At 47.1% G+C, this 23,829-nt stretch overlaps 2 protein-coding genes across 9 annotated transcripts in view; one reads left to right on the forward strand and one right to left on the reverse strand.

Annotated features, from left to right (window-relative positions):
• Positions 1-1,002: 1,002 nt before the first annotated feature.
• LOC110361570 (uncharacterized) lies at positions 1,003-22,750 on the reverse strand. Its single transcript, XM_065065803.1, has 4 exons — positions 22,536-22,750; positions 21,227-21,713; positions 4,826-4,898; positions 1,003-3,886 (listed from the first exon to the last, which is right to left on the reverse strand). Exons 1-4 carry the CDS (start codon positions 22,748-22,750, stop codon positions 3,663-3,665), a joined length of 999 nt encoding a protein of 332 aa, XP_064921875.1. The 3' UTR covers positions 1,003-3,662.
• The window catches only part of SYNE2 (spectrin repeat containing nuclear envelope protein 2), a 197,853-nt gene continuing 191,209 nt past the window's right edge, over positions 17,186-23,829 (forward strand). For 6 of the 8 annotated variants that reach the window (XR_010473239.1, XM_065065855.1, XM_065065865.1 and 3 more), the window contains exon 1: positions 20,919-21,053. The gene's annotated coding sequence lies outside the window, so the exon portion shown is untranslated. Of the gene's footprint in view, positions 17,205-20,918; positions 21,054-21,597; positions 21,623-23,829 lie in introns of those variants that run through there. The other 2 variants (XM_065065861.1, XM_065065862.1) reach the window with 2 other exon arrangements.

The raw sequence follows: 23,829 nt of genomic DNA on the forward strand, positions 1-23,829 counted from the left end.
GCTGTTAGTTCAGTGCCTCTGGGAGAGCTGCGTATCGAAAACCAGTTGGCGTGAAAAGCTGGTGGCTGCAATGGATCAAAATGGTGCAAATAGGCACACGGCCACCAAGAGCGAATAGTGCTGCATCAACAGAGAGCAGATCCAAGTGTGTTTTTCTCAGCCTCTTGCCAGCCTGGTCCATCTTTGCTGGTTATCTGGAGGTGGGAACCAGCTTTTACACGGTGATCAAGGCCAAACGAGGCTCTCTGCTGTTTTCTAAAGAAGGAGCTTTCTCCAGCCTTTTCACAATGGCTGACTTGCCTCTTTGAAGTCATACCTGATGTGTGTAAAATTATTGCAGCATTAGCCCCTAAAATTGGGGTGTGCATCCCACGTGCTCTGCCTGAATGAGCTACTGATGCAGCTTTTCGTACCACAGAACAGTACTTGTCAGGAGCAAGCTCTGTGGTTTCTCTCCAGTGAACATGTGGTCATTTTTGTAATAGAAAACAAGAGTTACATATGTGAAAGGAAGAAAATGTCTGAAGTGAATGAGAAATGCAGATCCTGAGTTCATCGGCCAAACTTTTGATATCTCTCAGGTCTGTCCCTGGACAGCTCAGCTGTGTTGTGCTTCCAGTAAAATACTTGCTACTCAACATGGCCACATTTAGAGAAAACTTGGGGGGGTGTGTGGTTTACTGTTTTCTGGTTTATTTCTTCTTTCTTTCTTTTTTCTTTTTAACACAGCTGTGTATTTTTGACCTTCATCCTTCCCCCCATACTGTTCTGTACTCCTTGCCTTTCCTCAGTGACCCCCTCAGGGATTTTTCTTAAGAGAATTTGAGACATTGAGTACGACTTGATAAAGATATTATCATGAGCCAGACATTTGCAGTGTTTAGATCTGGTGTTAAAAAGATTAAGTTAAAAAATGGAGTAAAATATCTGAAAAGGCAAACCTGGATTTACTCTTCCTGATAAGATGGTGAGATGATGCATTTCATGAAATAGCACACATCCTTTTTTACTGTATTACTAATTGGTTTATTCTGATGAACGATAAGAATGTCCATCATAATATTAGACACATGGACTACTTTGCAAAGTTTCATAGCTATACAGAAATATATCTGAGCAGATACCTTATGCTACTCAAAATCTAGAAGCAAACTAGCCAGCTGTAAGTAACTTGAAATAAAACATTAGAAGGACAGACAAAGGATGGGTAAAGATTTCACTGTAAAAGCATGGGGAATTAGAGTTCATCTGCTGAAGGATGTCTTAGCTTTCTTCTCTTTCCACCAATTTGATGGTTGCCCTTATGAGCAGATTTATTGTTCTTGTAGTGACTCAAAAGCCATACGAACTACTGGGTGGAAAAGCCACCTAGTGGTAAAGAGCAATGGTGCCAAGCAGGAGCAGGTACCTCTGAATTCCAAGGAAAGCTTTGTTCCCATACTGGGCCACCATGCTGTGGCATCCCATGGAGGCTATTTGTTATTACTCCTGGGAGTCTGGAATGTGTATTACACAGAAGCAGGAAACCCACAAACATATTAAATAAGTTTTCCAAAGGGCAACACCGCAAAACTTCATGTTGAAGCATTGCCTGTTTTATATGTGCTGTAAACAGGCAATTCTCCTTTAGAGCTGTTTCAGAGAATTAAAAGAGCATCAGTTTGCTCCATTTTTCTTTCCACCTGTCCAAAGAAATGCAAAAGTTGCTGGAAGTCCAGCTGTCCGGAACCCAGAATAAGAAGAATGCCCATAAAGCATCTGTGCTATTTATTTTAAATAATCCTCATTATGTCATGGCTTTAAAGCACAACTTAATGCCTTTGCAGAGCTAAGGAAGAGCAGTGGTTCAAAGCTGTATATCCATTGTGGATCACACTGGTTACTTTTTTGAGGATAATTTCTACATCTGTTGAAAAGAATTGGGAAAGTCATGCAGTTTGGTAAAAGTAAAAATTCTTCCCCTTAGGAAAAGGCTGCTGGGGGAGGCCGAGCAGGACAGCGCACGATCGTCATGCGAAACTTGCTTCTTAGGAAGAGCTGGTGAATGGTCAGAATAGCTCCATTCCTTCAGGACCCTTCACCTCAGCACAAGCAGCACAGAGTTATTGCAAGAATGACGGCGTATCTCCTTTCGGCACATCAATGATTAAACCCGAGCCTTTGTAAAGAGCGATAAAATAGGTGGCGTGTTCTTATCTAAATAGTTGAAACGTGAAGTTACAACCTGTATGCTAGAGGCTTGGTTTTCATAACACCAAGGTCTTTGCAGCTTTGTGCTTGAACCGTGGTGTTTTCTCATTTGCAGGTTCAGCTGTGAACACACAGATCAACGAGATTTGCAGACACGGAGGGATTAGCTCATACACGTGTGCAGGTGCCCACGTTGCGTAGCCAGAGCTTGCAGGATTCTACAGCCTCTGCTGGTTATTGAGTGGGGGCAGAGGGACGGAGAAGGGAGCACATGCCAAGCTGCAGCTGCGTTATATTTCTGCTAGAAATTGTGGGACTGTGCAAGCAGAGACACCTGACTGCCTGTGACACCTGCGTCTGGCTCTGGGGGTGAAGCAGCCCTGGCCACCACCAACCTCTGTTGCTCCGAGAAAGGGGACACGGCGAAGTCCTCAGCTGCACCAGTGACAGGTATGAGTGAAGGGGACTATGAAGATGGAGCATTTTTAGGTAAATGAATTCCAGCTTCAGAATGGGAGGCTTAACAAGTCAAGCTAGGCAATTAGAGTAATTACTCCTAAATGTTCAATTGGATAAATGCATCTGTATGCACACACCAGACCTGAGGTTTACTACATGTAGTAAGTGCGTAAATTGTGCAAATCTGTGCATCAAATCACAGCATTTATGAATGTGCACCAACAGTACTGTATCTGCTGAGCTAAAGGAGGAGCCAAGACGAGTAGGAAAATATTCAGAGGTCCCAGCATTGTCCCGGCTGGCGTGGAGCTTGGTAGCCAGGGTGGTCTGGATGCGGAGCTGGGAGCAAGGACAACCAACCCAACAACTGGCTCTTGCACACAGAGGCCTGCTCCAAGTTGTGGAGTGTTGCTCAGGACACACTAATTTCTTTTTTCTTCCTGCAGCATTTGGCCACCGTAAACTTTTTAGGCATCCTTGAGGCAGGTACGGTGTGGGCAAAGCGAAACCTAAACCAGGGGGATAGAAATCTGTGGCAAAAATGAAAAGGGACCTATGAAGGACATTCTGGAAATGTGCCCCATTTGTAGGGTTGTGAGGAGCAGCATTCCCAGCTTGTGTGCACAAACATTTCACATTGCTTGGAGTAAATTAGTCAGCTTTCCAGATGACAATAAAGATAAACCTGTGTGAGAAAGCACATATGAGCCTTTGGCTCTCTGTGGTGATTAAAGTTAATTAGAAAATTTTGGGGATGGATGTGGGGGGTGTGTCAGAGTGCCTGAAAGTGCTAGCATTTATAGATGGACTTGAGGCTCCCATATACCTGCTGCGTTTCTCTGGTTAAATCCTTTCTGTTCACTAAACATTTCCAGAGGTGCGGTAGCCGAAGTCTTGGTGGATTCACTCTGTGAGCGCTTGCACGGGTCAAGACATCCTGCACGACTGCAGAACCTGCACGCTGTGCAGTGGGTTCTCTGCTCTCCAGAAATCCTCAGCCACTGAGGGCATGTTCAGTCCAACTGTTTCATGCTCTTCCCAAAAACGTGGGATTTATAAGCAGTTCTCACCCACGTGGGCAGCACCGTCACGCAGGAAATCTCACATGATGCTGGTATCCTGAAGTAAGACTGTACAGGCAAAGCAGCTTCATCTGTCTCCCATTTCCAGCCTTTAATAAAGACCTTTGAAAGACGTGGGGAAGTCACTCTGATTTGCAGTCCGTTTGCTTTGGTGACTGTAAAGAGAAATGTGGAGACCTCATGAGACAACACCCTCTGATGAAATTTCTGCAGCAGCTTTTCATGGTATGCCCAGATTCCCAAATCCCTGCTCAGTGCAGCTCCCTCCTTTGAACGTATTTCGTGCATCTATCACCAAAAAAATGCAACCAGTAGAAATCTAACAGGCTCCTATTTACCTCAAGGAGGAGAAAAGAAACCAAAATCTCTTAGATCAAGCTGTTACCATCGCACTGCCTGCTTTTCCAGTGAAGTTTCTTCTCCAGGGCAATCTCCCCAACCATTTACATCATTCCTCATCTGACATGAGGACTCACAGCTTTCAAACCTTCTCCTGACAACCTGTAAGTTATTGATCCGTAATAAACTACTGTGAGCCTTGAGTAAGGATGGGTTAGAGGGGGCTCGTGTCTTGGGGGCTGAACATCTGCCTTTTTCTATACAAGCCTGAAAACACAGCTGGGAAATCAAGCCTTCTACTTTCATTGCTTCCCTACTTCTTGTGCACTGGCTTGTGCTTTATGGGCACACAGTGGGGACAAAAATAAGCCAGCATTGTTCAATAAGTGAAAAAGGAGCCCTGCTGCTTAGTCACCTTGAGCAGAGAGCAGGGGAGATTTCCCAAGTCTCGGCAATGAGTTTGGTTTTATCTGTGTGGGCAGCTCCTGTTGTGTGGAGGGAAGAGGAGCCCTGAGTTTGCATGGTGAGTGATAATGTTAATGGGAACAAGGGGTGGGACTGGAAGGCATTTGATCAGTAACACTCAAGGTTGTGTGGAAGCTGATTGGAGCTCTGACACATCAGCTGGCACCCCTAAGATCATAGAATCATTTTGATTGGAAGAGACCCTTAAGATCATTGAGTCCAACCATAGCCTAAATCTGGCACTAAACCAAGTCCCTGTGAGATGGCCTCAGCTTCATCACCCTCCATACCTGTGCTAGGCAGAGGAACGTACTGCTGAACATCTGTTGTTGTCCGTAAGCCCTCGGGTGTGCCTGTCTGCGCCTTGAAAAGAGAAAATAAATACATAATTGTATATGGTGACTCTGAAATACGGATACTGTTCTGGGCAAAGGGGCAATGCTGGGAACTGGTTTTCAGTCTGTGGCATTTGAGACTGGAAGAGAATATTACAAGGCACCCCGATGCAGATGTGATCATGTGTTTGATTGCGTTTCTATTTCCATGCTTTACTCTACTTATTTCCGCTTCACTGTGCTCTGAGCAAACACAGCTCCGTGTTGGCAGGAATTACTTTTTGTCCTCTTCCAGCAGCTGCATCTTGGCTTTGTCGGTGAGCAGCTTTGCCAAGTTTCAAGTTAGGGTCCCGATAAAGCCTTAACAAAGCACCAAATTGTAATGAGTAAAATAATGTAAATGTAATGGATAAAATACTGTTCTACAATTGCAAGAACTTGGGACACTGCTCATGAGGACAATTTGCTTTAAAAGAAGCTAGTGCGGTGGAAATAACTTTGGAAAAGCTGTCCTGTGTTTCTGTGGGCTGTTGGGGTGGATGGGGGGATTCAGCATCCCTCTGCATCCAAATCCCTCTGCATCCAAATCCCTCTGCGTCCGAGCTCTGCTGCTCTTGGCAGGTCAGGCAGGGAGCCCGGCGGGTTCCTGCAGCAGCTGAAAGGGATATTGTGAGACACAAGACCCTTTATTTGAGGAGAAGCTTTATTGCCTATTTAACACACTCCCAGAGCAGAAAACATGGGTCGAGTATTTACCTTGAGATTTAGGCTCAACACTACAGTAATCCTGAACAATCCCAGAGTTCTCTATTAGCATTAGGTTTTAATGAACAGGCCTAAACTGAGGAATGCTTTATCTTTCTGCGTAACTTGAACTCATTGTTTAAGGGCTTGATTACATTTTTTTCTTTGTCAAAAAACAAGGGCATGTTTTGTAAATTTTCCTTGCAGCCATAGGAGTCCCTTCTTTTTAAGATATTTCCTTAGGTTGATCAAAACTAGGCATTCATTTCCATATAGTGCCTATTTGATTACAGGTTGTCCTGGTTTTGTTAAAAACCAAGTTTCTCTTTTAGTGAATTTGCCTGTCAGCTAAAGCTTCATATGAGCTGCATTTTCCTGGAGAACCAGATACAAGTTTTGCTGAACACAGCAATGGAATCCGAAGTTATTGATAAGCATGGATGGACATCTCACAAGAGGGGCAACGAGAAACAGGTGACCAAGAAACTGACCAACTGTGTATAACATTCCATTCACGTGAATACTTCATATAAAAGTGGGAGATCACGAGGATCTCGGCCCTTTTTTCCTTTTTCCCTTCTGCTTATGGCCGACATTAGGAGAGGACCTTGCTAGTCGTTCCTGCGAACTGAGGCCAGTGACAGACTGAATCCAGCTCCGGTTGGCTGCAGAGTCCAGTCCAGGACTTTGGGTGCCAGCTCTGCGGTTGCTGAGACTTTCAAGATTGGTTTTGTATATTTTGTATTATTTTCTCTATTCTTATTAGTAAAACATTTTTAATTTTTCCAACTCTCTTCTCTCTGTCCTCCTTTCCCTCCCGATCGCCTGTGCTGAGTGGGAAGAGGGGAGAGGGAGTGGCAAAAGGGAAAAGTGGGGGGAGGAGAGGCAGTTAACAATACATCTGCCAGGGGTTTATTGTCACTCCGCAATCTAAACCCTCGACACAGGTCTATTATCATTCAAGAGTGAAAAAGCAGAGTTTTCTCAGGTTCCCAGGCCGTGCTCATTGCACAGTTTGTGGGTCCGGCCAGCCCTGCCTCGCTGCCCCTCTCCTGGGGAGCCCCTGGAAGCCGCTTCTGCCTCCTTGTTCCTGCAGGAAACCTGGAGCTTGGAGGAAATTTAACCTGCAGAGTCTAAAACCTTTGCCCTGACATGCAGTAGCATTTTCCTAACAGGATGCTTATGGGTAGACCTCATGCACTTTGAGTTAAACAGCAAAATAAACCTCGAACACACAGCTTTCTCCTGGTTTTTCAGCCTCTCCTCGCTGGCTCTGGGGGTGGCAGGTTTTCCTGGGAGCCGGCTGTGGGCTCTCCCACCTTAGTCTCACACTCATTTCTAAGCCATGGGAGGCTTATCATTCTCTTTCATATCTTTCTTCTTATCAGGACTATAAAACCGGCTATTGCCTTTTCTGGTTTCTGGGGAAAACTGCTCCTCCTTTAACTTCTCATCCAACTTGTTGGCAAACCATCCTTTAAAAGCACAGAGAGGCATGGACTACGGGCATAAAAATTCCAATTTTTCAGGTTTTCACAGCTAACGTCAGGTACGATTGCAGAGGAACTATATATATAGCATGTGCCTCCTGAGTGTTTACATAAGAAAGCAATGTTAATTCTGTAGTACAAAACTGGAAAAACATAGATTTAAGCTCAATAGCAAGATCCCTTCCTTCTCCTGCTTTAACCTTTCAGTTTTAAGGTTGGAACAAGAAGGTTTCACCCCATGACGCTTAAAACAGCGTGAAGAACAACAGGGCTGCTCTCAGTGCTGGGTATCAGCTCTCGCCTAGAAATTCAGGGTCACATAACATTTACAAATCATTGGGCCAGACATTCAAAACATCCGTTTTGGGGGCCTTTCCAACCACTAGCGAGAGTGGCGGTAATTCCTCCTTGGAAAATTCCCTTCCAAATGCTCATTACCTGCTGCCATTTCCCCTTAGCGTGACTAATGCGCTTCCCCACTAGATGTCATTGCTGCTTCTGCAAATCACAGGGGGCTGATTAAAAGCGTTTAATGAAGGTCCCTCATTTAGACAGGCCCTCACCGCGCTGGTGGGAAACTCCCCTCCCAGATGAAACACTTTGTGGAGGAGATTTGCACCGAAATGCTTCTGGCTCCATTAGGAGGGTTTATGGTGCTGATATATGACGCCAGAATCCCACGTACCACCCCAGCGCCACTCCAAAAAACCACCAAGATCACAGAATCACAGAATCACAGAATTGACTGGGTTGGAAAAGACCTCAGAGATCATCGAGTCCAACCCTTGGTCCAACTCCAGTCCGTTTACTAGATCATGGCACTAAGTGCCATGTCCAATCTCAGTTTAAAAACCTCCAGGGCCGGTGAGTCCAGCACCTCCCTGGGCAGCCATTCCAATGCCTGACCACTCTCTCTGTAAAGAATTTCTTTCTAATATCCAGCCTAAATTTCCCCTGGTAGAGTTTAAGCCCATGCCCTCTGTCGTATTGCTGACTGCCTGGGAGAAGAGACCAATCCCCACCTGGCTAGAACTGCCCTTCAGGTAGTTCTAGAGAGTGATGAGCTCACCTCTAAGCCTCCTCTTCTCCAGACTAAACAATCCCAGCTCCCTCAGCCTCTCCTCATAGGTCTTATGTTCAAGTCCCTTCACCAGTCGTGTTGCTCTTCTATCATTGGAGTTGCTTAATTGTATTTACTCCCTTGGCTATTAAGCTATTTATAATTAAATATGACCCACAGCAGCCTCAGTTTAACGCAGCTGTAAAGTCACTGAAGGTCGCAGTGTCTGTCTCTGGTCTGAGGGTCCGGGACCCAGCGCTGCCATGAGCCAAGGTCCTGGCTTTGACAAACCCGCTCTGCAGGAGCAGAAGGAGGATTTCTTACAGGAAACGCTCCTTTCTTTAATAAATCAGTAAGTTTAATTTAAAAAAAAAAACCATAAGATCTGTGTCTTTTCCTTTATGTATTCAGGACAGTTAAGATATTTTGTACAGCAAAAATAAATTCTAAAGGACCTGATTACTCATTTTTATTTGCAACCCAACCTCCATCCAGTCTACCCAAGTGGAAAACAATCTTGTAAAGAAGAAAAGCGTCATTCACCATTTCTAATAGTATAATTAGGAATCTGAATAAATGCATATAAGATACAGACTCACTTGAATAAGTAAAAGCTACAGGTACCCTCCTGGTTAGTCACATCTGTTTAATTCTGACATTTGCTGAAATCAGTCTTTCTTTAAAAATCGAAATAACTGTAGAGACACAATGCAAAAAGAAAATAAAAAATACCAGATGGATTTTTAAAATTAAGATTTCCTGGTTGTTGAACTCTGCCATTGTTAAAATTCATCTTTTCAATCCATCCCTGGAATATACAGTTAATTGCCTTTTCTAAATACAATGCACAGTAGGCAATTACCCTTTTGCAGCTACATCTCTGGATTTGGCTTTTTTCTTACATTATAATTATAATGAATCTTCAAAGTTGTCATGAAAATGAAAGATTAGTAGCACTGAAAATGAAGGTTTAATGGCATGAACTAAACATCAGCTACAAGCAACTTCTCTTTGCATTTCAGCTCTGGCCTCTTACCCCATTCCCATTTCACTTTTGGACTTGCCTGAAGTGAATAAAGAGCACAGAGCCAAATTACACAGTGAACTTTGCTACTAAAACAGCATGGAGTAATACTATGAACTGGAGAGAGATTTACATTTTGTTTTAGTCCATGGTAACGGTGGAATAACAGCATCTCTGTGTCACTCAGAGCTTTCTCGGGGGCCCATCTGGAGTTGTTTCATTGCTCCAACAAGCACATGCTCTCCCACATCCAGCTTACCTTTCCTTGCACTAGCAAGATTTGAGTTTTGTCCTAAAAGATGTGTTCTTTTACAGAAATACAGTCTGCTTATGCACATCTGCCTGCAGCTTGTTTAGTATTGCCTGAAGAGACCTTGACCTGGCTTTTCACTCTGGGTCGGTGAAACATCTGGAGCCCAGAGCTGCATCTTGCTACAGAAGCTTAAGCTGCCCCACAGCAGGACGGTGACCGCACATCTGGCTGTGAGCACCGGGCTCTGCCCGCTGGCTGGCACTGCGGCTCTTGCTGTGGTCCAGCTGCTGCAAGGTCACGCTGGAGGGGAAGGCTTTCGGGTATGGCTCAGCTCCATCAAACTGCTGGCAAGTCCAGTCCCCCCGATCCCTCGCTTCAGTGCTCACCGGCACGGTGAGTCAGGGCGCCCAACCACCCCAGCCAGAAGCTATTTTTACTTTTCTGTAATGAGCTGTTGGTTGCTTCAGCTCCCTGAAGGGCGAGATGGCTGAGTGGTCAGTGGGTGCCAGCGCTGCAGTCCTGCTCGGTGACAAGTGCAATGGGGAGGGAAATGGTCACCCGGCCATGTGCTTTGAGGGTTGTGGGCAGGTAAATGGATCTCAGCCACATCACAAAACCACGTGCTTGAGATTAGTCCCTTTGCATCACATCTAGTGATGATAGGACCATGGGATGGATGTGTATAGTAAGCTGATCTGATTGATCAGAAGCGTCCCAGAAAGTACCTCCATGAAAGAGTGGAGTGGAGTGGAGTGGAGTGGAGTGGAGTGGAATGGAATGGAATGGAATGGAATGGAATGGAATGGAATGGAATAGAATAGAATAGAATAGAATAGAATAGAATAGAATAGAATAGAATAGAATAGAATAGAATAGAATAGAATAGAATAGAATAGAATAGAATAGAATATTTTCAGTTGGAAGGCACCTACAATGATTATCTAGTCCAACTGCCTGACCACTTCAGGGCTGACCAAAAGTCAAAGCGTCTTATTAAGGACATTTTCCAAATGCGTCTTAAACACCAACAGGCTGGGGGCATCTACCACCTCTCAAGGAAGCCTGTTCCAGGGTCTGGCTACTCTCTTGGTAAAGAAGCGCTTCTGAGTAGTTTTCTGTTGGATCTGCTACTTGAGCTGACTCACCCTGTGGGCCTCTCATCACTAAAACTGGTGTAGAACAGAAGGAGGGGGCACAGCTGGGGTGGTTTTGGATGGGATCACCCTACTGTGACTGCCCCATTTAGATCAGCTTAAACAAAGTGCTGGCTCACGCTGACCCACAGGGCAGAGCTGCCAGAAGCTGCAGCCTGTGCCCTGCCTGCTCCCCCCACTCTGATCTGTCAACCATGGATCCCATGTTGGGTCCAGCCAGACAACTGAAAACCAACCACATGCATTTTTCCGGAGTGTTCTGTACCTGCTTTGGGTCATTTAAGCTGGAATTTATGGCTCCCAGAAGTGCCAGTCCCAGTGTGGAGGAGATGTGAAGCCCATCTGGCTGGAGGAGGTGGCAAAGGACAGAAACACCTCTCAGAGCAGCAGCAAGGTCTCGCGTTAGCCACTCTCCACCCAAGCCTTTGCCCTGCCAGGACTTCATCACTCTTCATGCCCACATTTCCCCCCTCTTTGGCCTGCACCTTCCAATCTGCATGAGCTTCTTATCTGCCAGGGACTCCTTTGCACTTATCTTCCTCCAGACACTCACCAGAATCATTTTCCTCCTTGCCCACCAAACCCTGAGGAGGCTCAAGCATTGGTTCAACCAGCTTAGGCTTGAACTGGCCCAACCTCTGCCTGCCTCCAGCAGGAACAAGCTCCCATAATGACTCTATTACCTCTGGCACCTCCAGGGCTGTGCACAGGTTCCTCTTCTTCTGCCAGTGGCCGTGATATGTCCCTTTACCATCAGAGAGTTCTGGATTTTATGTATTACAAACCCTAATAATAACAACTCCTGGAAGAACTGCAATCATCACAGAATTTCTGCTGTGCTTGCAAGGTGTACTTCTTTGACCTTGATTTTTCCAATGCAAGCAGTACATGATACATTATAATATATTGCACTGGGCTATGTATCAGTAGATATCCTCCAGAAATTAAAATTTGGAAAAAGCATTTATTTTTGCAGAATACAAGACAGGGATCCACTGTGTGGCCAAGGGGAGATGTCTAGCAGCTTCCTCTGGTGCCCAAAGCTGACCCAGTCTTGGCAGTATGTAGCTGAGTAAGAGATCTGGGACATGACGCAGGACAAGCCCATGTCGGGAGCAATTTAGGAGTGATCGGCAGAGGGAACAGGGGTTATTGCTGCCCCCCAAGGCTGTGGAAGCCCAGCGCTGGCTGTGGGAGGTGGGACTGGCTGCCTCTGGCTGGGCGAGCTCACACTGACAGCTCGGCCATGGGGTGCAACATCCCCGGGGTGGGGATGGCAGGCTGCAAGACTGTGGAGAAGTGTGGGGAGGACTGGGGTCATGGGTTTGCCTGTGGGGCTGGGGTGGCATGACAGCAGCACTGCACCGATTCCCGCTGATTTAACCCCAGCTTTGTGGTCCTATGGGTTCTTTTTGTTGTCCTTTGACTGCTGATTGCTGACAGTTCAATGTTTGGACTAAACACCTCTGCAAATTACAAGCAAGGTGTTGCTCTGCAGTCAGCGCCAGGCAGTGGATGAGCAAGCAAACCTGGTACCTGACTGGTAGTGCTGTGTGGCTGGTGGCTGCACACACAAGATGTAGTGGTGGTACATGTCCTTCCATGGAGCAGAATCATATAATCATAGAATAGTTTGGGTTGGAAGGGACCTTCAAAGCCCATCCAGTCCAACCCCTGCCATGAGCAGGGACATCTTCACCAGATCTGGTTGCTCAGAGCCCCGTCCAGCCTGGCCTGGGATGTCTCCAGGGATGGGGCATCCACCACCTCTCTGGGCAACCTGTTCCAGAACTTTACCACCCTCATTGTAAAAAATTTCTTCCTCATGCATAACCTGAATCTCCCCTCTTTAACACCATCATGCCTTGTCTTGTCACAACAAGCCCTGCTAAAAGTCTGTCCTCATCTTCCTTACAAGCCCCTTTTGAGCACTGGAAGGCCACAATAAGGTCTCCTGGGAGCTTCTCTTCTGCAGGCTGAACAATCACAGCTCTCTCAGCCTGTCCTCCCAGCAGAGCTGTTCCAGCCTCTGATGGTTTCTGTGGCTCCTCTGGCCTCTCTCCAACAGGTCCACGTCTGTCCTGTGCTGAGGGCTCCAGAGCTGGATGCAGGACTCCAGGTGGGGTCTCACCAGAGAGGAGCAGAGGGGCAGAATCACCTCCCTTGACCTGCTGGCCACGCTGCTTTTGATGCTGCCAGAAGGTCCTCCAGCACCCAGCACCATGGCCTCCATGGCCAAAAATATCTGGGCCTGTCGCAAGGAGGATGATACTGCCGGGGAGCTGGAGCCGCGCTTAAAGGGCAGTCTGTCATGCAGTCAGAAAACACAACAGCGTCCTGTTTAGCATGCATTTCCCTTGGCTCTGGGAGAACTATTCAGAAATAAATACCAAGTCGTTTGCTCAGGAGAAGAGGACTTGGCTGAAATCCTGCCATGCTGTTGCACAAGTGTTTAGCAGCTCAGGATCCTCGTGGTGGGTTTAGGGGAGGGGATGTGTCCCCTAACACTGCTTTTAAAATAGATCAGTGTGTAAAGGAAAGAGCAATTTAAGGACTCCAGGCAATGCAGGACAGCGAATGTTTCTCAAAACATGGGAGCTGTCCCCACACAAATTATAACAGATGACAGTTTACTAAATATATCCACAACACCAAAACAAACAGCACTAACTACCAAAACAAGAGGTCACTGCAGTCTGTCTGCCATGTGCCACTTTTCTTCCTGATCAGCAAAAGATTTTCGCCAGGAAAACTGAAAGATAAAGCAGAGAAGTAGAGTAAATATGAGCATCTGCCAGGGAGATGGATTCCCAGTTTGGCAAACACTATTAATTGTGCCTTCAGGGGTCAGTGCAATATCTCATTGTAGTCCCTACCTATCCTCTGTAACCAAAAAAGTCAGAGTCACGCAGAAAACCTTACACTGAAGACAACGGCAACTCTATACAGGTAAGGACTGAATAAGACTTGCAAGCTCGAGATGAGGATAAATTGGAGAAGAATAAGGGTAATGGAAAGTATCTCTAGCCCTGAAGTACATTTTAAACATCATCTGCTTTTCAGGTGTGTGCATAAGTATGCATAATTCTGCATCTTTAATTGGAACTTGCGTTCAACTTGGCTGTTTTTCTGCTGACAGCTCAGTGGAGATACACTGTTAATAATCACAACAATTATTTCACGGTATTTACATTGTGATCCTGCTACGAGATTTGAGCCACGCCCTAAGATTATAGAAACCTGGAAACAAAACATATTCCCAGCCCAAGAACTGAAATCCAATGATAAATGTTACAGAGAAAATAAAACAAGCCAAAACAAAAACCCAACAAACAAACACCAAAAGCAAACCAAACCGAACAAACGAAACAACAGCAAAACAAAACCAACAAAAACCAACAAAAAAAGCAACCTTCTAGACTTTACACACTTATGAATATATCAGCCTGAGCGAATAATGAACTGAAATTTTTAGAAACCATAAATCTCCCTCAGTCCTTCTCACGAATCTCAGCCAACTGAGTCATCAGTGAAGAAATAATCATTTTAGTGGGAGTCCTAAATAGCCCCCCGCACAGGTCCCATCCCGAGTGAGAACAGTACATGGAGTAGGGCCGTATCCAGGCAGGCTCATGTTTGCCTGAGCTCTAATCCGCTTGCAGACAAAATCCTGAACTTGAATGCATGGAAAATTGCTGTTGCTAATCTTATTTTGCAGGGAAAAATAATGTACTTCAACCAGCATCTGGCAAGGTACAGGCTTTTAGCTTCTGACTTAGAAGAAACCTTGTATGCATGTACACTTCACTGGCTGCCAAAGCTTCTGGGATTATATTTTTTCCCTTAAAATTCTGAAGGTGCAAGAGCAGCCCGAATTCCCCTTGTCTGTGTTATGTCTCACTACACAGTGGCAGTGGGGCAGCAGGCATTTCGTAGGCCATAAAACCAGAATGGGCTTAATCCTCTTCTCACACTCGATTTACATTTGTGTGACTGTTAGTAAAGTTGGCAGTAAAGATGTTGACAGAACTGAGGGCTGGCTGGGGCCCAAGGGCACTGATTTTTAAAGGTGCTGGTTGGGATTACCAAATCCTTCTTCCAAAGAAGCCTCAGCCCTACTTCCTTCTCTCGAGAGCTTTTTTGTTCTCCATTGAATCAGGACTGAAAATGGGCTGTAGCCACCCAAGACATGTAGGTGTTGCAGTGGAAGCAGAAGCAAATCAAATCGCTGCTGCTTGAGAGCTGCCCCGGGGGAGCCGGCCCTGATGTGGAGGTGTGAGAAGGGTCCCTGGTACAATATGAACGAGAGGCGAGCGCTGAGGTTGTTTCTGCAGTCCTCAGCCCAGGTGTGTCCTAGAACTATCAAGACCTGCAACTAGAGAGAAAGAGCCTTTCCCTGGAGGTGGCAGGGAAGGGAAAGGCTCCCAAGAGATTTAAACAGTTGCTGCTCAAAGTGAAACTACTGCAGGTCTTATCCAAGCCCCAGAGAAAGGGCTTCAGGGGTGAGAGGGGGCAACCAAATGAGAAATGAAAAAGCCCTTGGGTGCCTTCTGCTGCCCAGTTTGGCTTTACAAGCACCCAGCGCTCACAGATGGCTCATTGGAGCTATTTTGCAAAGAAGCTGCTTGCCCAGCTGCTGTTATTTCCTAATACATCCTGCAGGTTCCTGAATCCCAAGCTGGCATTTGACCACTACGCTGTATTTCTCCAGCTTCTGCTATGGTTGGCTGGATACGGTTTCTTAGCAGGTTTCTCCTACCCAGCTTTTGAAAAATAGAGCCCAAACTGAGATTCCAAACTGGTGGTGTGATGCAGTGTGCTTGGGAGGCACCAGCCAACCTTGGAGCATGAGGGTAAGGCTGATAGGACCAGTGTGGTCTTGATTGCAGGCTCGTTACAGTGCTCTTACAATCACACTGCAGCACAGGTGCTGCAGCAGTGCCAGTCTAAGGATAGAAGAAGTTGTATTTTTTATTAGACTGACTAATGTGAGTGACAAAAGTGGATAAAGTGGTAAGGGGATTCTGAGCCCAAAACCTTGCCTGAATTTAATGATGAGATCTGGTCAAAGTCTTATGGATTCCTAAATGTCTAACAGACTCCCAAAACAGTCTGCTAAGCCCACTAAGCCCGTCAGGAATGCAAGGCTTCAAGTGCAATCCAAAAAAATCACTTAAATACCTGGAGCAGGACTTGGACAGGTCTGAGGTACCTCAGTGAAAACCTGTGATCCAAAGACTCCACTCAGCTGGTGTTGAGATCTGGGGAGTGCTGAGCCTTGAATTTTAGTTTTTAGGGTAGAACCTGAAGTTAACATCCCTTTTCATAACAAACCCACCGCACCTGTAACAAAGAAGCTGGTGTGCTTTGGGAGGTGACAAAACTTTGACTGGAAACCTTTATTCATGCACAGGGCCTGCACAATAAATGGAGCAAACCAAGCCCTGCTCAATTCAGATTGCAGGTGCCTGTCCTCAGGAGACAAATCTGGGCTGTGCCTCCATATGAGTGGAGCCTGGTGCCTCTGCTCTGAAAAATTTGGGAGTTGACACCAAACTGTGTTCAGCATAATTTACCTTAAGACAGCTACCCCCTCAGAACACCTCACTCATGCAATACTGTATAAGGAAGATTTCAGTGCACGGTGAAGGCTCCTGGATCCTGATAAAAGGTTCAGGCACTAATCTTTAAGAAGTCTTCAGTCTGTCCTGTCTTTAGCCAGGAGCCATAGTCCACAGGCAAAATTGGGGGAAAAAGGGAACTGAAGAAAAGGTGAGGATATTTGCTTTGAGGATTTACTAATTATTAACCTATTCCAGCAGATTTTCTAGTGTTATTAACCTCTTCTTTTCTCTTTTGGAGCTGTGCTTCTCTGTCCTTAAATTAGCTCATGACCTACCAAAGCATTTAAGCATATGCAACTTTAACCATCTAAGTGTTTCCACTGACATCAGCAGGAACAGTCAGGTGTTAAAGGCAGCATCCACGCCTAAGTGCTCTGCTGGATTGCCATCTTACACGCTGGGGCTAGTGTCATACATAATGCTTGGATTAAATGGGAGGGGAAAAAGGAGCATTTCTAACATGATTACAGTCAGATTTCCTTTTATGTTTTGCAGAGGAAAACAGTATGCAAATGCTGCGCGTGCCTACATGGATTCAACCTTTCTTTCCTCTTTTTTGATCTTGCTAATTCTGACAAACAAGCTGCTCACGATCACTGAAGAGAAACTCTCGCCGAGGCATTGGGCCATAGGCATTATTTGAGGGGCACTGTGGATTTAGATAGACCCCTGTTCACCTGCTTCAGGCTACACTTTCCCACTCCAACGCTCTTCCTCAAGTTGCACCTCGGTGGAGACGAGGTGAATCGTTCCTGGGAACTGAGCCAGGGTAAAAATAACTGAGGCGGGGAGGGTGCTGCTTTTTTTTAAGCAGTCTCCTGCTCTGTTTGACGACATAACCACCCAAAAAGCTGCAGCAGCACAACGGAGGGAGCGTAACCCAACCACTCCATCAAAGTGCTGCCACCAAAGATGATGTCTGCAAAACTGCCTTATTTCCTCAGCATTGCTGTGCCAGCAGGGCGGAAGGTTGGGAAGTCCAAAGGTGAGTTTCTGCTCTCACCCCTCTCTCCCCTTGCCCAATCGTCTCTCCGGCAAAGGACGGGGTGAGCAGAGAGCAGCTGGGCGCAGAGGTTTTTGGCATGGTGCTAGTCCCTTGTTCTCTGGCCGTATCATCCTGTTCCCAGCTCCAGCTTGTGCTGTGCGTTCCCATCTCTGTGCTGGATCCTGCTCCCCCCTCAGTTGTGCTAACATACCTCTTTGTGCCCCCACACCACAATCAAATCCTGAGAACAATCCAACTGAAAATGAAGTATTCTCCTTCTGGGATCATCTTCCTCTGATTCCCAGCTGCAGCTCCAGCGTGCACACCGTGCCAGCACGGCACAGGGGATTGCACGCAGAGGAGGGAGGAGGGTCACCAGGCCAAAGGTTTGCGCTGGCATACTGCAGAGCAAACATGACTTGGAGTATCCAAACAAACAGTTTACACAGCCATCACTATCCTTCGGAGTTAACACTTTATCCAGCGGTGCTGGGGAATTTGATCTACCTCCAACACTGGAACCTAGTCATGCAAATTCTGCATCACAGAAGGGATGTTCTATCATGAACCTCATGCTGTTCACCCACTGTCGAGGGTTTAGATTGTGGGGTGACAATAAAACCCTGGCAGATGTATTGTTAACCTCCTCTTCCCCCACTTCCCCCTTTTTCCCCTCCCTCTCCCCGCTTCCCACTCAGGACAGGCGATTGGGAGGGAAAGAAGGACAGAGAGAAGAGAGTTGGAAAAATTAACAATGTTTTACTAATGCTTCTAATAAGAATAGAGAAAATAATACAAAATATACAAAACCAATCTTGAAAGTCTCAGCAACTGCAGAGCCGGCACCCAAAGTCCTGGACTGGACTCTGCAGCCAACCGGAGCTGGATTCAGTCTGTCACTAGGCCTCTAGTTCGCAGGGACGACTAGCAAGGTCCTCTCCTAATGTCGGCCATAAGCAGAAGGGAAAAAGCAAAGGCAAAAGGGCCGAGATCCTCGTGATCTCCCACTTTTATATGAGGTATTCACGTGAATGGAATGTTATACACATTTGGTCAGTTTCTTGGTCACCTGTTTCTTGTCGCCCCTCTCACGAGATGTCCATCCATGCTTATCAATAACTTCGCATTCCATTGCTATGTTTACCAAAACATGTATCTGGTTCTCCAGGAAAATGCAGCTCATATGAAGGCTTTAGCTGACAGGCAAATTCACTGTGTGAAATATGAAATACTTGGACGACTTGTACAAGAGACATCCTGCAGCACCCAGCTCTGCGAGTTTGCTGTTCAGAGTGCTGTGGGAATGTGGGGGCAAGACATGCTGCTGAAATGATCATACACTTGTTCAGAAGGCACATGAGATTTGTAAGCGCTTCTCATCCCCACTACGGTTACCTTCACCATTGCTGGCTGTAGCCTGCAGAGCTGCTCTGCCCATCTTTTCCCCAGGGCCCAGTGCATCCATCCAGGCAGATCACTTTGGACACCTGTGGGCAGTATCACCCTGCTCACGTAGCTTCCAGCAGCTCTCCTTCCATAAAGACTGATGCACAGCAGTCGCTTGCTGCCCTCGCTGGCAGCACCTGTGTGCCTGTCAAAGCATTAGTCTGAGCTCAGGGCTTTAGCAGTTCCTAGCTGGAAGGGCTGTGTATAAAAATAGAAACGAAAGCATAATTTCAGAGTGTCAGGCTGTACTGAGTAATCACCCAATGGAAGACTCGGATATGAAGTAGGCATATATGACTTAATTCTACCTTTGTGTCCTGCACTGTTTTTTTATGGTATTGCTATTTAATTGCTTGCATTATGCTTGTCCAATAATACCATTTAGCGTTAATAATACTCAGTGTCATATCTTCAAAGTGCTTTACAAGCTAATTATGAAATGCATCATTTAAGTGAAAACAAGCACCTTGGGCTGGTGTTTGACAGACCTGGCATGTGCCTGCAGTGCTGTGTGTGCTGGAACGAGGAGCTGCGTGATTCACGGTGGGGTTAAGCCAGCAAGAAGAGCATGGAGTGATAATGCAGGATGGTGTTGTCCAGGGCACAAAAGGTCAAGACTACATGAGACTTTTCCTGATGAATTTGATGTCATATGGAGGAGTCTCAAAGTGATCAAGAGGGGTTTTGAAATAATTCTTCAAGTAACAGAGCTTGGGGTTGATACTGCATCCTCTTCTCTCCTTAGTTAAATCCAAGACAGAAATCTGGCAGCCAAAAGTAGTTAAGTCCGTCAGAAATGCTTGTTTATTTTGAGGATATGTGTTATAGAGCCACAATACAGAACTCAGGAAACTACAGCCCAGGCTGAATGCAGCCCTTTGCCTTCAGCTGTGTCCATGGAGTATCAAAAACAACTGTGTCACTTTACAAACACTAGCTAATCCTCAACACAACAAGTAAAAAAGTACACAGAGGGCACTCATGGGTTGATTTGTTGCATGGACAGCATGAACTGGAGCAGGTGTTTGTCAAGGCAGGGCAGTCAATTCGTAACCAACCAGCTTGGACTGATCACAAGTCATCGTGTTCTTGTGCTCCAGCTGAAATAGCACTCAAAAAGGTGCAGGAATCACTTTTGACTGGAAAAATTTACTTACAGAAAATCAGGGCTCCCAATCAGGCAAAGCTTATTCTGACACATCTGTGAATATAAAGAGAAGGCTGATCAAGTAGGTAGATTTGGCTTTGTAGCCTTCAAATACAGGACCTCGCTTGTTTCTACTTTTTAAGTTGGTTCATGTTTTATCAGCACAGATTGAGGAGAAGCCCAATGTATTGGCACTGGCAGGAAGTGACTTTTAGGAAGTTACATTTTGTTTGTATATCCAGCTGACCTCTGGGTGTGTTAAGCAAATTTCAATCTCATTGTTTATATCTTTTCACTTTGTGAAATCTACAGCCAAAAGCGAACCAGTATCAAACGAAACAATTCTCGTTTCTTCCTTTTCCCCTTCCAAAAACCTTCTTAGAAGTTCTAAACAAGCCCAAAATTTGCTCCCCATTTACCCTTTCAGAGTTCTGGCTGGGCAAGGCCAGCTGGTGCTGAGGAAAAAGCCTGGATCTGAAAGAGAGGGAAAAGTGGCTCATACATGGGATCTGTGTGTGAGGTGAAGGGAGCTGAGTTTGGGTAGGGCTGTGTAGGAACCAGAGAGCTCTCCAATGTTTGTCTGCTTATATTTGTGATCTTCTAATTTCTATCCAAGCGTGCTGCAGGACTGTGACAACACAAAAGCATTTTATTTCTTTGTATCACCTGTGACCTCAGATTTTCCCAGACCAGAATGTGCTTCTTATCAATACACAAGTTTTCTTAGTCACTTCCAAAACAAATCTTCACCCAAAGCACACGGACAGATACAGTCTTTGGCTGGCTGTTTCCAAAAGCGATGGGAGGGAAAACAACGGGAAAGCCCAAGTAAGAAAATGAAGCCTGGTGAGGGCAGGAGTGCGTGCGGAGCAGGGGACCGTCCCCTTGCTCTCGCTGGGGCACCCCACGGAACACGCACAGTCGCGGAGACACCCGGGGAGTTCCGGGGGGGAACTGCAAAGCGACCGCAGCTCCTGCCCCGGGCAGACATCACACGCGTGTCCCCTCCGCTGCGGGGGACACACACCGCTCCGGGAGGTCCCCCCCACCCCCAGCACGCCGGGCCCTCCCGCCGCGGCGGGGGGAGGCGGAGCGCCGGCCGGGCCGGGCTGCGGGGGCCGCACCGCCTTCCCGCCCGCTCGCTCGCTTGGCAGCGGCCGGGGCGGGGAGCGGCCGGTCCCTCCTCCTCCTCCTCCCGCCCGCCCTCGCCGCCACCACCCGCGCCCGCCGCCGCCGATGCCGGGACTGCGCCCGCGGTGAGTCTGCCCCGCCAGGACCCGCCCGCGGGAAGTTGCGGCGCGGCCCGTCCGCGCCTTTGTGCGGGGAGCAGCGGCTCTGCCCGACCCGGCCCCAGCCGCACCGACCCCCGGCTCCGCCGGTGCCGCCGCCCCGCCCGGCCCCGCTCCACTCCGCTCCGCCGCGCCGGTACCTGCCGCTCTTTGTTCCCCGCCGCCTTTGTTCCCTCCGTGCCGGCTTCACCTTCGGCACCGCCCGCGGGACGCCGCTGCACAGAGGGGCGCGTTGAGACCCCGCTCCCGGCGCGGGTTTCCCCCCTCTCGCAGCCGTTTTGCCGGGGTGAAAACACAACTGCGGGGCAGCGGCGGGAGTTCGCTCGGCGGAGCGGGGGCAGCGCGGCGGGGCATGGCCAGTGGCGGGAGCCGCGTTTTGTGGGAACTGCCGCCCCCGCCGGGCCCTGCCCGCCCCGCAGCGATGTCCGGCCCGCAGCGCTGCCGGCACTTTCCCCGGCGGGTGGCCGGAGGCGGCTTGTGTTGAGGCGGGAGCGAGAGAGCCCAGGGAGAGGGAGCGCACAGGGGGGTGCGTGCAGGTAAACGGCGCTTCCCCGCAACTCCGTGTCTTGCGTGGGTGCGTGGGTTATCACTCGAAAGTCGTTATCTCTTGGGTTGTGTGTTTGGAAACTGATGGGGGATACTTATTCAGGCAAAGTTCTCGGGAAAGGGAGTAACTACTTTCCTGCGAAGGCCACGGGAGGTACAGGCATTTATTCAGTGTCTGTGTTATCACTGCCAGGTTGCTGCCACTGCGCTGGATAAAACATTGCTTGCTGAGGGCTCGCACTTTCTGTGCTTCCCATGGGCTCCTTTCTCATCCCTGCCTTGCGTGCCATCCTCCCTCCTGCATTCCCTCCCTCCCACCTTTCAAGGACACTTGCCAGCCTCTGATTTCCACTCAGGGCAGTTATTAGAGATCTGTGTTACTGTGCCCCATGGGATGCAGCACGTGGGGTGTCTGTAACTTGGTGCTGACTTCGTGTCAGGTACTGCGTGTGCATGGATTTACAGGAGGGCTCGCTGCCCTCCTTTCACCTCAATCCTCTCCCTGTCCTCCCAAAGTGGAGTAATTTTTCTTCTCTTTTTTGCCTGAGAGCTGCTGGAGGAATTGGGAGATAGAGCAGGTGCACACAACTTGTGTTATTCAAAATGTATGGAAAAAAACTTTGGGAAAGTTTGAGAGTTTCTCGCAATCTTTGTCAGGTCAGTGACTGTGTGTTCCTCACACCTCTGCTTACCTCTTTCAGGATGCCTTGTGTCCTGTCTCTTCTGTCCCCGCTCCTTCCATCATTCTCTCTTCTTCCTCCCTCTCAGCTTTCAAGCTTTCAGCGTGATCTCCCATCACAAGACAGACAAAGACGTATGTGCCACGTGCAGGATCTTGGCTGGTTATTGAGACTGTTGGCCAAGCTAACAAATCTGTAGCTTGGCGGGTGCGTCTGTTTATACCTCTGGTTGAAATGCAAAACCTGCAGAAGGGACACACGTGGCCTCTGGCGCCTGGGTAGCTGAGTCATGGGCTTCAGCCACTTGTGGGGTGGTTTTATGGCTCTGACAAGGAGCACGGTGGTGGCTGCTAACGCTGCCCACAGGCACACACACAGCCACCTCGCCTTGAAATCAGGGCAGCCTAAATAATTGATTTCCAAAGCAGAATGCGGCATGTCGTAGCAGGAGGGGACGGGGTGGTGTGGAGTGAGCATGAGGTGACAGTGAACAGCGGCCCTGGCACCTGCTGGTGAGGGTGATGGGGAAGAGGTGAAGCGGAGAGGGATGGGCATGACAAAATAAACAGCAATGACCACAAGGAGCGTGTCGCCTGTACTGATGTGTACCATGGCAGTGTTTTGACCCCCCTTGTGTGAGATGCTGTACAAACGTATTCAGAAGTGTACAAATGATGTTTGTTCATCCCTTCTTCAAGATGAAGGGTAATGAATGAAAATTGCCTTTTTAATGTGGTTATCTATAAAAACATACAGCAAAGTTCCTTTATTTAAACAGTTCTCTGCAAATAACCTCAGGAAACTGTATTACAAGGGCTGTTAATATCGTAACTTATTAAGAATTGAACATGATGGTTGAAGAGGAGTAAAGGAAATATTCTTCTTAAAATCTGATCAAAAGTTTGTTAAAATAAATGAGATCTTTACTGGTGTCAGTAGCACTCAGTCAGTCCTGTAGTGTGCAAGCTATTTCTCACTTATTTGTCAGGCAAAGATTTTAACCATAGACACAATGAAGTAATTCAAGAAGTGGCATGCATTACTCTCTAATGATCTAATAGGTTGAAAATGCTTTATCTCCCTAGTTGTTAATTGTAAGTTTTATAGTATAAGGGAAAATAACAAAAGAAAAAATTGTTACTTTTGTTCCTTTGCAGTTTTTGACTGGGTTTTATGTTATTTTTTCTCATAGGTTTTTGGGCAAAGTTGCTTCTTGTTTCAGGAGAAAAATGCTTTGTTTCAGGGGAAAAATGGGCCACAGTTTAGCCCTTTTACTCAGTTCATTATATGCATCGTAAAACCCCTTTAACAGTAATTAATTCCATAAAGAGTGAGTTCAGCTCTGCTCAGTTTTCTCGCCGTCTGAATATAGAAATGAATTAAAGAGGAAATCCCAAAGAGAGAATGAAGAAGCGCAGCTTGGAGGATCAGGTATAAAGAGCCTCATTCATTTTGGTTTATCTGTAGTACAGGGATATGCCCTTACTCCATGAATCATCTCCTGACATCTGTTTGCA

The sequence above is a fragment of the Columba livia genome, chromosome 5 (genome assembly GCF_036013475.1).
Source record: "Columba livia isolate bColLiv1 breed racing homer chromosome 5, bColLiv1.pat.W.v2, whole genome shotgun sequence".
Lineage (NCBI taxonomy): Eukaryota > Metazoa > Chordata > Aves > Columbiformes > Columbidae > Columba > Columba livia.